Source organism: Rhinoderma darwinii, chromosome 1, assembly GCF_050947455.1.
Source record: "Rhinoderma darwinii isolate aRhiDar2 chromosome 1, aRhiDar2.hap1, whole genome shotgun sequence".
Classification (NCBI taxonomy): domain Eukaryota; kingdom Metazoa; phylum Chordata; class Amphibia; order Anura; family Rhinodermatidae; genus Rhinoderma; species Rhinoderma darwinii.
Genome location: NC_134687.1, coordinates 167,520,648 through 167,534,265, shown reverse-complemented (window position 1 = coordinate 167,534,265; position 13,618 = coordinate 167,520,648). Strand labels below are relative to the sequence as shown.

The 13,618-nt window shown below is 41.0% G+C and overlaps 1 protein-coding gene across 2 annotated transcripts in view; it reads right to left on the bottom strand.

The window, feature by feature from the left end:
- UGT8 (UDP glycosyltransferase 8) overlaps positions 1–13,618 on the bottom strand; it is a 105,009-nt gene that overhangs the window by 5,234 nt on the left and 86,157 nt on the right. For both annotated transcript variants that reach the window (XM_075860582.1, XM_075860581.1), the window contains 3 exons: positions 3,799–3,941; positions 1,909–1,985; positions 353–572 (listed from right to left, as the gene is read on the bottom strand). In XM_075860582.1, the coding sequence (XP_075716697.1) occupies positions 353–572; positions 1,909–1,985; positions 3,799–3,941 (440 nt within the window). The remainder of the gene's footprint in view (positions 1–352; positions 573–1,908; positions 1,986–3,798; positions 3,942–13,618) is intronic.

Below are 13,618 nucleotides of genomic sequence, written 5' to 3'. Positions count from 1 at the left end.
CAGCTTGACCATATCCATTTTATTCGCCTGTCTTCTTTTTTTGGAGTGAAGATAAATTTCAAATTTTTTTCCACAATTTTAGATGCAACTTTTTAACTTCAGCAATTTCCGCCCAGGCCAGGCATAAACTGAATAATACATGTGAGCCAGTGATTTGAAATATTTCAGATGTAAATTGGTGTTTGCTGTAAAGTTGTATCCTGTTCCAACTGTGGGGTCACATGAATAGCTCTAAATTTTTATTGCCAAGTTTATTTTATCTGGAGATGAGATTTACTTACCAAGGCAATACTACACCTTGAAAGTAAAGACTAGCATATATGATTTTGGCATCAAGTACAGGATGTGTTACCTTGGATTATGGATAACATCTGAGAGGGATTTGTATAGACTATCTTCTGTCATGTGACTCCAGTCCAGACGGATTCCCATGCCTTTAGCCTGCACTCTGGTCATAGTATCATAATGGTCTCCAAACAAAGGGATTCCGACTACCGGCACCCCATGGTACATGGCTTCAAAAATACCATTCAGTCCTCCATGGCTAAGGAAGGTCTTAATTTTTGGATTTCCTAAAAGAAAATGTCATGAAACAATGTTATGTAATAGAACTTGTCTGTATTAATATTTTACAGTTATGACACACCTATAAATGTAGATTTTTGCTTTTTTATACCATTTACTGTCAAGAGAATGCTGGTAAAATTGCAAAGGAAACGTGATACACTATTTTCTAAAGTTTATTATTAGTAAATTAGTAAATTAAGAATGATTAGAAGAATGTTTATGTATAAACAACGAGGCATAAAACCAGCATTAACAATAAAAAAGACCATCAGCTTGACTTGTGGGGATCTGTCAGTGTTAGAGCAGCAAAGGAACTTATTTTAAGGGTCTATTTACATGCTGTGTTCATATTATGGTTCCCCTCAGTGAGAATGAGAGTGACGTGGCCATAGCATGCCGACGTCAATCCAGAGCAAGGAGGCAGAGTTGAGCAGGCTACAATGGTGAGAACATGCTGGGAAATAGACTGCCCGAGTGACACTTGCGGAGTCAGTTGCATATGGTAATAACGTTGGATATATATGGACAAACAAGGCAATACAAGAAAACTAAAGAATGTGGGCACATACTTTTACAAGACCTACCAAACGCTGGGACCTGTTTTGGAGGAAAATAGTAGCGGATAGGTTCCCTTTAAAATTGCCCATTAATATGGTCTCTGCTTTTGCTAAAGTGCTTAAAATACAGAGTCCACAAACCACCCAGCTCAGCTACATACATTCACTGAGATGCAATACCAGACACAACCTCTGGCACTGTTTTTCAACCCTTCCCAACGTCCCACTGTCTTTTGACGGCGGGCAGTGCAGGTCCAGATTCTACAGCCACATCTTTAGGCGTCGCTGTAGAAAAGCCTTATGAGTGCTCCAGTAAGCACTCATCCTGTAAGCCCTTAACGATATGCCACATACATGTATGTGGCAGCCATTAAGGGGAAGTATGGAGCAATGGGCAGAATCAAAGATCACTTTGATTCTGTAGGTTTAACACTTTAGGTTATGAGGTCAATCGCAACTGCGGCATCTAAAGTGTTAGCATGATGGGGCTACCACGTGCAATTGCCCACCCGGGACCCGATCACAGGGTGTGGATGGTCATCGTGACAGATCCTGGGGGCCTAATGATGGAGACTTCCTGTCCTAATGCGGTTAGATGACTGCAATTATGACAAAATAGTACATTATTTTGCGGGAAGGGGTTAAATTGATATATTTAGATATAATGTGCTTTTAAAATGTTTGCTGAAACCTAGCCACTTGCACATTCTTTCTCAGATTACTGGTAAATAATAATTCTAAGTTCTGTTATTTTGTGATAAGTAATGTAATAATGTTTTCTCACCAAGTAAGTCATTCTGAGGTAGCCATTCCACCAGTTTTGTGTTGTTGCCTAAATTCTTAGGCTTGGGTCCTGTAAACCTATAGAATAATAATATTTATAGTAATGATAAAAAAACAATGATACATTGTAGATCTGCTGAGTAAATGCAAAGTCCTCTACTGAAACATGCATATAGTAAAACAATATTGCAGGCCCAGCTATCATTAATGTCACATTATTGATTTCCATTATGTACATGAAAGCTATTTGCACGAAAAATGTAATCAGCATGATTCTATGGACATAAAGCTGTCACCTGACAATACTGTTAGCACTGAAACTGGACATTGCATCAACACTAAATCACCACTAATAATAATAGTGCATCAGCAGTAGCTGCACTAATCTCTCATATAGTTTTCTACAATGTATCAGTCTGAAATTCAGGCTGTTTAGCTCACATAGTCTGAATACAATTGTATTTACTGCTCAACTGAGAGTTGTAGTGGTTTTCAGCCTATGAATGTAAACAAGTAAACACATATCTTGAAAATGGGGAAGAGTAAGGCTTCGTTCACATCTCTGTCAGGGCTCCGTTCAGCCGTTCCGTCTGAGCTTTCCGTCAGGGGAACCCAAGAACGGAACCCTGACTGAAACAAACGGAAAGCATAGGTTTCTGTTTGCATCACCATTGATTTCAATGGTGACGGATTCTATGCAAATGGTTTATGTTTGTCACCGTTGTGCAAGAGTTCCGTCGTTTTGATGGAATCAATACCGTAGTCGACTGCGCTATTCATTCCGTCAAAACGACGGAACCCTTGCACAATGTTAAGAAACAGAAACCATTTGCACCGGGTCCGTCACCATTGAAATCAATGGTAATGCAAACGGAAACCTATGGTTTCCGTTTGTTTCAGTCCGGGTTCCGTTCATGGGTTCCCATAATGGAAAGCTCTGACGGAACACCTGAACGGAGTCCTGACGCAGATGTGAACGAAGCCTAAGGCCCTGTTCACACGGAGAAACATGCAGGCAGAAATTCCTTCAGGAATTTTGAGGCACATTTCTACCTGCCTGCAACTTCTTGCTGCTATTTTCGTTTTTCGCCTGCGGCCATTGAGGGCAAAAAGTGCCGCAAATAACGATTTCTCTACCTCCCATTGATTTCAATAGGAGGTCAGAGGCGGAACCGTGCCAAGAAAGAACATGCCACGTTTTTCCCCACGCGAGCGGCTCAAAGCCACGGAAAAAAAAACGCCTCCGCCTTCAATTGAAATCAATGAGAGCCAGATTCTACCATTTTTGGCACGGATTCCAAAGTAGTTTCCACGTCAAAATCAGTGCCAAAAAAACTCTGTGGGAACTTTAAGCTATTGTATATTTGTTGTAGAACTTAAAATTATACAGTGATTGAACATTATTTATCTAAAACTGGAAATACACTTAATAAACTGTATATAAAGGGGTTGGCCACTTTCTAATGAAATGTGTAAAATGCCCTAAGTTGCTGTGGCACAAAAATGCCCTAAGTTGCTGTGGATCTGCAACGGAGGCCCCTAATTGAGCCCCCAACGCAGATGTGAACGAAGCCTTAGGGTGTCTTACAAATTTCATTAGAAAGTGGCCAACCCCTTTAAGAGGCATAATGGACCAATGTGCAACACAGAAGAAATCCATTGCCAATACCTGCATCTCCATATATCAATAATAGCCTTTCTGAATATTGTTCATTTAGGAACATTGGTCCTTACTCCTTATTCTTAAAAAAAGTGTAACTGTCGCCCATAGTAACCAATCAGATTCCAGCTTTTATTTATTCAGATGCGTTTTAAAAGTGAAAAAAGTGTGATCTGATTGGCTGCTATGGACATTAGTGTCCTATTTTGTGGGCACATAATTACATCTTACCTCCAAAGTACTTTCTGTCGCAATTTGGCAAGAGCTCCTGCCAGTTTCTCAGCTATATCTTCAGATAAATATTTTACTCCAGCCCCAAATGAGACCAATACAAAGCCATGTTCATCAATATTGTCCACCCAGGTTTGAAAATCCTTAAAGAAAAATATTACCCAAAAAAATCATCAATATAATTTTGTAACATTTTGTTAAGTATTGTGTTTTTTACAGCAAGGTGCATGTGGTGTGTGAGTGATACATGCAGTGTGTAAATGAGCATATTCTCTCTGCAGCATTGCAGAATATGGTGCAGTATAAGTTATGTGGAAAAATATATAAATCTCACACACGAGCAGTATTTATGGATTTTGGGCTACCCCTTCACATTTATTACAGTTAATAAGAACAGTCGAGGAAATGACTAATCATGCTCATCCCAATACCTGAGTCAGTGAACCTGGTGAGCAAGCTGTTCCGGTGGAAAAATCAATATGACTACACTCGGCCTGTGCACACATTATTGTTTAAGTAAGCGTTTTTGCTGTAAATAATTAAAAATAGTTTCAAGCGATTGTCTAATTACGATAATCCCTGTCCATAGTCCTTATTATGAAAAAGGGATGTCAAAAAGGGCAGCCTTCTGCTCTTTATTAGTCAGAGTGGAAAGTCACAGGGGAAATGTTCTGGCTGGCCACTGTTTTCCTGGAAAACTTAACTGTTTTAAATGAAAAGGGATGTATCCAGCATTCATAGTGATAAAACATCTAGTTTATTCGGTCATGTTTAAAACAGATTAAAATAATGAGAAGATGGTGACGCGTTTCAAACCACTAGGGCTCTTAATCGTAGCTACGAATGCATTGGCATTTTTTTTATGTCAGTCTACGTCAAAGAGGTAGTTGGACATAATTTACGCACGGCACGCCTCATAATACATTTTTACCTGTCTAACAGTCAGGAAATGAAATCTACCACCTATTCTACTTAATAAATCTGGCCTAAACTACGTCGCCTTTCCAAATTTTGTAAACCACGATAAACGTCACAAAAATTGGTGCATTCACTCTTGTTGTAAGCCACTTCAGGCCTGCATCCTATGTGGCACTCGCACCCCAGCACAGGCCAGCATATTGCAGTAATGTCATTGCACCTGTACAATGCCTCTCACGATGCAGGCTACAGGCCGGAAGAGACTGAGCTGCTCCGTTCTACATAGGAATGGGGTTAGGTGAGTATTCATTTTTTTAGTTTTACTGTGGTGCATACTTTTAGGGCACTATTACTATATGGGACAATTGCACTAAAAGGGGTACGTTTACTTTGTGGAGGGCACTAAGTGGGCACTATTACTGTGTGATGCCACTTAGAGGGCACTAATGGTATGTGGGAAACAAGGACGGGCACATTACTGTGTGGGAAACTATTACCATCTGGGGCACTATCGGTTTCGCAAGATTATTTTTGGGGTAACTAAAGTTATGACACCATTATTTCTGAAATACATTATTTAGAGACACTTTACTTCACAGCAGATAGAGTAATGTGGGCACCTGGGGCAATAGAAGGAAGTGTAATGGTGGAAGCACCAGTATGGTACTTTTACAGGGGCGACATAATGGGAAGTTCGAGAGGGTGGGGAATAGGTGCGGTGGGTGCTGGAAAAGCGAGGAGAAATATACTTCTGGGGAGAAAACTGCAGAAACGAGTAGTGGACAAGAAGTCGCCATGGAGGTCTAGATCAGATGGAAAAGAAAAGGGAAGAGAATTACTCCATTGAAGATGTCACCTGTGAGTCACCAAACGTCATTGTTTATCATGCCTCTGAATGCGTCTGATCAGTAATGTAGTAATTTGTATGGTCTATTGCATGATGGCAGTTGCCAGTTTTTTTTTTGTATTTATTTATAGAATAGAAGATCAAACAATCTTCTAATATAAATTTTTTTTAAATTCTGCTTACATACATTTCTTATAGTTCATGAGGCCCCTGTCACAGTAGAATGGCATAGCCCACAGATTAGTTGTATGTAATGCATTCACAGGCTAAATGAATAGGGCTAAACATGGCACCAGTCATGTGACCCCCCATCCTCACACATCATGTGACCCCTAACATTCAGTAAGAGTAAGAAATAGGGTTACATGACAGACATGTGTTGGGAAAGCATAGAATAGGACTAATAGTAAAATAACTACTTCACTGTGTGTGTATTTAACGTCTCTCTAGAAGATTTATAAAATGTCTGCCTGTCTCTAGGTGATGTTGTCATGTCGTTAATAAAGTTAAAGGGGTTGTCTACGACCGGACAACTGATGACCTAGCCACAGGATGCAGTAGTTGAAGCCAGAATCAGATGACTCCGACCACTGCATAGCGGCCATTCTGCAGAACTACAGCTCTGCTCCTATTCAAGTGAATGCTTCCGGCTCCAATTCTGTTTCCGGCTCCAACTACTGCATACCATTCAAGACATCCAGCGCCTGGAGGCAGCCGGAACAGCTGATTGGTGCAGGGTCAGGGTGTCGAACCCGCACTGATCATGTACTGATGACTTATCCTGCGGATAGGTCATTAGTTGTTTGATCGTGTACAACCCCTTTAACTGTTAAAAATAACAAAACACACAGAGGAAACAGGGAGAATAATGTGATGCTCCTGCACAGACACTGACAGACCTGATAAGATTCTGCTGGAGGTAGAAATACTATTTTCTCCTCTTTAGTTCATTCAGTTATCCTATGGATGCATTACTATGGACTAATCGGTGGGCTATACCATTTTTTTCCCTTTTTATACAGGCCACTGCACTGCTATAAGAAAGGTAAATGAGCAGAATTTCTATTATACAATGCATTTGGAAAGTCTTCAGACCCCTTAATTTTTTTCACATTTTGTTATATTGAGGCCTTGTGCTAAAATAAAAAAATATTCACGTTTTTCCCCATCATTCTGCACTCAATACTCCATAATGACAAAGTGAAAAACAGAATGTCAGTAATCTTTGCTAACTTTTTTAGATTGAAAAACTAAAATATTGCATTGACATAAGTATTCAGACGCTTTACTCAGTACTTAGTTGAAACACCTTTGGCAGCGATAACAACCTCCAGTCTTCTTGTGTATAATGCCACAAGGTCTGCACACCTGGATTTGGGGATTTTCTGCCATTCTTCTCTGCAGATGCTCTCACCTATGTCAGGTTGGATGGGGACCGTCAATGGACAACCATTTTAAGGTCTCTTCAGAGATGTTCGATTGGGTTCAAGTCAGTGCTCTGGCTGGTCCACTCAAGGACATTCACAGAGTTGTCTCTAAACCACTCCTGTGTTGTCTTGGCTGTGTGCTTAGGGTCATTGTCATGTTGAAAGGCGAACCTTCAGCCCAGTCTGAGGTCCAGAGCACTCTGGAATAGGTCTTCAACCAGTCTCCCTGTCCCAGCCGCTGAAAAACACCCCCAAAGCATGATACTGCCACCACCATGATTCACTGTAGGGATGGTATTGGGCAGGTGAAGAGCAGTGCTTCGTTTCCTCCAGACATGACGCAAAGCGTCTGAATACTTATGTCCATGCGAAATTTGAGTTTTTAATTTTTACTAAATTTGCAAAAAATGCTAAAATTCTGTTTTTACTTTGTCATTATGGAGTATTTAGTGCAGAATGATGGGGAAAAACGTGATTTTTTTATTTTTTACACAAGGCCTCAACAAAACAAAATGTGAAAAAACTGAAAGGATCTGAACATTTTCCGAATGGATTGTATGTATATTAGAAAACGATATGATTTTCTATTCCTTTAAATAAATGAATAAAAATAAATAAAAAGCGGGCAACACTGGATTCTCATAGTTTGTCTGTACTTTAAACTTTTGTATTAGGGGTTGCAGCACGCACGGCATGCCACAAAGTTCTCCTGCACCTAACTAAAAAGGCAGCACATGTTTATGGAACTGAATGTACACATATACAGTAGGTTTGTAAGTGAAGTATGAGTGTAACGTGATGTATGAATCCATAGTGTGGCAAGTCAGTTGAAATGTTAGCCTTGGGGAAGTTTGGATAATGTACATGAAATTAATCTTAACCCCCCACACACATGTGCAGTATATATTTGACTCCCAAGTAGAGAAGCTGTTGTTAAATGTGTTAGGGTATGTTCACACGCTTACCAAAAAACGTCTGAAAATACGGAGCTGTTTTCAAAGGAAAACAGCTCCTGATTTTCAGACGTTTTTTAAGCAAACTTGTGTTTTTTGTTGCGTTTTTTACAGAGGTTTTCGGAGCTGTTTTTCTATAGAGTCAATGAAAAACGGCTCCAAAAATTGCTCAAGTAGTGAAAAAGTGGTCTGTTTACGGCCCGAAAAATGGCCGATAATAAGCCGTGTGCACATACCCTCAATCTCATACCTGACTAATGAGAAGGCGGGGTATTATCTGTTATTGACAGCATATCCATTCCAGAGTACACAGCCTAAAGGGGCTTTTAGACGAGTCAATTCTCGTTGAATAATCGTTCGATTCAGCAAAAATGATCAATCAGGGTTTAAACACTGCAAGTGATCGAACGATTAACGATATATCCTTCGTATATCGACGATCGCATAGTTTTGAATGAGAGAAATATTATTGTTCATCGTCACTAAATGCGCAAGTTTAAACAGGTATCATTTGTCTTCCAACGAGAAAGCATGTGCAAATGCACAAAAAGTGGCCAGACAAGCAACCTAAATACCGTTCACAATAGCGACTATTTCAACGATAATAGATGCAATTAAATAACGATCGTTTGCTACGGAATGACTCGCTAACGAATCGCTAATTGTTCGATCTTTACAATTTCTTGGCTCGTCTAAAAAGCCCTTAAGCTGGTCATACACATAAGACAATGAACAAAATATCCCACCAGCAATGGTGGTGGGGAGAGTGCTAAACTGGATGATCAGGGAGTCACTTTTAAAAAGAAACTGAAACCCTGGAGCTGATGAAAAATATCCATACACATGTAGCTTTGCCGACCACTGCCAATATTTTCCAACCTGGACGACCACATTTCCAGCAGACAGGAGCCCGCCGTCGGCCATTTCGACTAACTTTTATCTAATGTGTATGGCCAGCTTTGGGGTATGCTCACACGCTGTGTTTTCAGGCGTATACCCCTTATAAAATGGTAGCTGAACGCCTCTAAACATCTGCCCATTGAATTCAATGGGAAAAACAGCGTTTCGTTCAGACGGGGCGTTTTTTTACGCCACCGTTTAAAAAAAATGGCCCGTAACAAAATGCCCCGTAAAGTGAAGGAGCATGACACTTCTTGAGCCACTTTTGGAGCTGCTTTTCATTGTGTCAATGGAAAAAAAACTCCAAAAACATCTAGAAAAAACGCCTCAAAAAACGTCTTCAGCTTAAAAAAAGGCTGAAAAACAGAGTCTGTTTCCTCTGAAAACAGCTCTGTAATTTTCAGCCGTTTTTTACTTTGCGTGTGAACATACGGATGTAGCCATCTTTAACTTGATTCTGATAACTTGCTGCAGCGCGATATCACACAACAAAAGCCATTCAAAAGTCATTGAAAAAGTCAAGATAAGGGATCTAGCCATTGTTTATCTAATGCGTTAAAATTCAAGATAAAGACGGCTACATCTGTACCCTGAGAGGAAACACTGGCTCCAACTGTTAAGAAATGAATCAACACAGAATGTTGGACCTGACTGACTGACTGATAAAAGTTGGAGATTCACTGTAAGTGTAAATTACAAGAGGCATGTGTGTAATGATATCCTATTATACATTAGATTCCTGGAACCTATATGAATATAATATACACTGTGCCATTTACCAATCAGGAGAGTAGGACCAGGATCACACACAGTTTTGATGCAGTCTTTGGTGCAGTGTTTTGCTATTTATTTTTAGCCAAAGCAAGAAGTGGATTAGAAAAGAAAGGAAAAGTACAAAGAAAAGACTGATGCATCTCCTTACTGTTGAGTCCACTCCTGTGTTTGTCTCAAAAAGGTGAGCCAAAAACTGCACTAAAAACTGTGTGTGTGTGTGTGATCCTGGCCTAAAAGGATTTGTCATATTATATCTGTCATATATGTGGGACAGAAATCCACATTTTATATACAGTATGTATAAATAATGTAGTCTACAAAAAAATAATAATTGTCAACAAATGACAAGATGTAATAACTCAGCCTGACAGCAGTTCTTGATCTTTGGAGCGGTTTATGGTAGACCTCTAGTCTAGTTTGAAGATTTCTGTTTAACACCATCTGCCACAAGTACTTCTTCTTGTCATATGTAAGACATGTGTTTTAAAACACCGGTTATGTAAAAGATGTATTGTTAATCTTTGATTTAAATGTCATCATTGTACATGCATGCAAGGTGAAGCTATGTGCACATGGGAGCCTCATTTCATAAAGGGGGTACATTTGCCACTTCCTTCTTTCGTCCTTTATTGAACATGATTTTGGGATACGGATAGAATTGCTAAGGTGTTCACTCACAAAGGGTGTAACTATAGTAGATACAAAGGTTACAGTCATACATGTGAGGACACCTGTACTATAATCGGTATGTGCTAGTTGAAGACCCTGGTAGAGATTTTGCATTGGAGCCAAGGAACTTCAAGTCGCACCTCTGTCACTCACTATTTTATTAATGGCCTCTCACCTGCTTTAATAGTATCCACAAACATCAGAGATACTAAACATGAAGCCTCCGCTACAACATTCTCCCTGCTTGATGGGTGGTGGGTCAGTTCGTCTGAAGACGTTGCGGCGCATGATGTCACTCCTCCTAAGGGTATGTTCACACGATGAGAGGCATTTACGTGTGAAAAGACAGACTGTTAACAGCTGCCTCGTTTCACACGTAAATGCTCCTCCTCGCATTTTGCGAGACGCTCGTAAATCTTGAGCTGTGCTTCATTGAGTTCAATGAAGAACAGCTCAAATTACATGGCAAAGAAGTGCCCTGCACTTCTTTGCCGAGGCAGTCCATTTACGCGTCGTCGTTTGACAGCTGTCAAACGACAACGCGTAAGTTACAGGTCGTCTGCACAATACGTCGGCAAACCCATTCAAATGAATGGGCAGATGTTTGCCGACGTATTGTAGCCCTATTTTCAGGCGTAAAACGAGGCATAATACGCCTCGTTTACGCCTGAAAATAGGTCATGTGAACCCAGCCTAACCCTTATTTCCTTGGCAACATGGTTTATCGCGCTGGCACTGTGTAGTTAAATGTACAGAATGGGGATGATGCCCACACCATAAATATATTAGAGCTGCAACGGCTGGAATTGTAGATTACTACAATCCCGGCCATTCAACTCCTCAGATGCTGCGGTCAATAGCTATTGATCAGGGCATCTAAGTGGTTAGGCAGAAGGAGCGAGCTCTGTATATCAACCCATCGGCACCCTGCGATACTATCGCGGGGTGCCGATGGGTTTCCCGGGGGCCCTCTGTGTGTGTCTATTAGGCCCTGGCAGGGCCTAATAGGATGCTTGCCAGTTTTACACTGACAGGCATTAGGCACTGCAATACAGAAGTATTACAATGTACTATTGAAGCAATTGCATGTCTAACACCCCTAGAGAGACTAAACAAAAAGTAAAAACAAGTATAAAAAAAATTGTTTAGAAAAAGAATGCAAAGGAAAACCCAAAAAACCTTTCCTCCCATTACCCCATTACAAAATGCTTTATCAAGGGAAAAATTCAAATGTTAAGGAAAGTACACATGACGCATCACGGCTACAGTAATGACCAGTCCTATAAAACGTTAGCGTTACTTATCCTTCACGGTGAATGAGTTAGGGCATGACCACACATGGCGGAATTCCTCCGCAACTGTCCGCATCAATGCCGCACAGAATCTGCGTTGCAGATTCTGCAGCGGATCTGCACAAAATGTGCAGAAAATTGATGCGGACTGGCCGCTGCGGACTGCAGGAAAAGTGCTTCTCTTCTCCCTATTCAGTGCAGGATAGAGAGAAGGGACAGCACTTTCCCTAGTGAAAGTCAAAGAAATTCATACTTACCGGCCGTTGTCTTGGTGACGCGTCCCTCTTTCGGCATCCGGCCCGACCTCCCTGGATGACGCTCCAGTCCATGTGACCGCTGCAGCCTGTGCTTGGCCTGTGATTGGCTGCAGCCGTCACTTACACTGAAACGTCATCCTGGGAGGCCGGACTGGAGACAGACGCAGGGAGTTCTCGGTAAGTATGAACTTATATTTTTTTTTACAGATACATGTATATTGAGATCGGTAGTCACTGTCCCGGGTGCAGAAACAGTTACTGCTGATCGCGTAACTCTTTCAGCACCCTGGACAGTGACTATTTACAGACGTCTCCTAGCAACGCTCCCGTCATTACGGGAGCCCCATTGACTTCCTCAGTCTGGCTGTAGACCTAGAAATACATAGGTCCAGCCAGAATGAAGAAATGTCATGGTAGTAAAAACAATACGCTCCGCAGCACACATAAGATCTGCGGACTTCATTGCGGAATTTTGACTCTCCATTGAAGTCAATGGAGAAATTCCGCCATGAGTCCGCAACCAGTCCGCCACTGCTCCGCAACAGACAGAGCATGCTGCGGACACCAAATTCCGCTCCGCAGCCTATGCTCCGCAGCGGAATTGTACGCATCGTGTAAACGAACACTGCTAAATTAAAGTGAAAGTCAATGGAGAAACGGCTCCGCTGCGGATTAACGCTGCGGAGTGTCCGCAGCGGAATTTAAGTGAAATTCCGCCATGTGTGAACCCGCCCTTAGAATTGCTTTTTCTTAATCATCCCTTCCCCAAAAAATACAATTTTAGCAATAAGTCGTATGTAGTGCACAATGGTACCAATGAAAACTATTATTGTTGCAGACATTTCTGTGACTGAAAATCAGTTCCATTCATCTGTATAAGTTTTTTCTGCAGCAAGCATAAAATCTGCAACAAAATCTGCCGCGTGTGTAGTAGGCCTTTGAATTGGCTTTCGTCTTGACTCCACTTGGTCTGATTTAACCATGTTCTAATACAATAAAGAATATGTTTTATTAGATTATTAAAATAAAACTATATATATACATATGTATATATGTATATATATATATATATATATATATATATATATATATATATAACATCCGTGTGATGCGCAGGAAATCACGCGCAGCACACGGACCCATTGATTTCAATGGGGCCGTTCACACATGTAGGAGTTTTCACGCAGCGTGTGTCTGTTGCGTAAAACTCACTGCATGTCCTATATTGGTGCGTTTTTCACGCACCTAGTCACCCATTGAAGTCAATGGATGCGTGAAAATCCGTGTGCGGTGCGTGATTTGCACCTCAATACAATTAAAAATAATAAAAAAAAAAAAAGATGTGCTTTGCGAGTGCGTGAATAACGCATACAGACTGATGCATAACGGACCAGATTCACGCACGTTTTTCACGCGCGTGAATCTGATACGCTCCTGTGTGTGTAGCCTCAATCAGCTTGGACCCGTAGAGACATGAACTCCACAAGACAGCTGAAGGTGTTCTGTGGTATTTGGCACCAAGACGTTAGAAGCAGATCCTTTAAGTATTTTAAATTGCGAAGTCCAGTTATGTAACCAGCATTTTGTCAAAGTCGCTCAGATTCTTACACTTGCCCATCTTTCCTGCTTCCAACACATCAACTTCAAGAACTGACTGTTCACTTGCTGCCAAGATATCCCACCCCATTACCGGTGCCGTTGTGATAAGACAATCAATGGTATTCATTTCACCTGTCAGTGGCTTCAACGTTATGGTAGAACAATATATATGAGCTATATACTG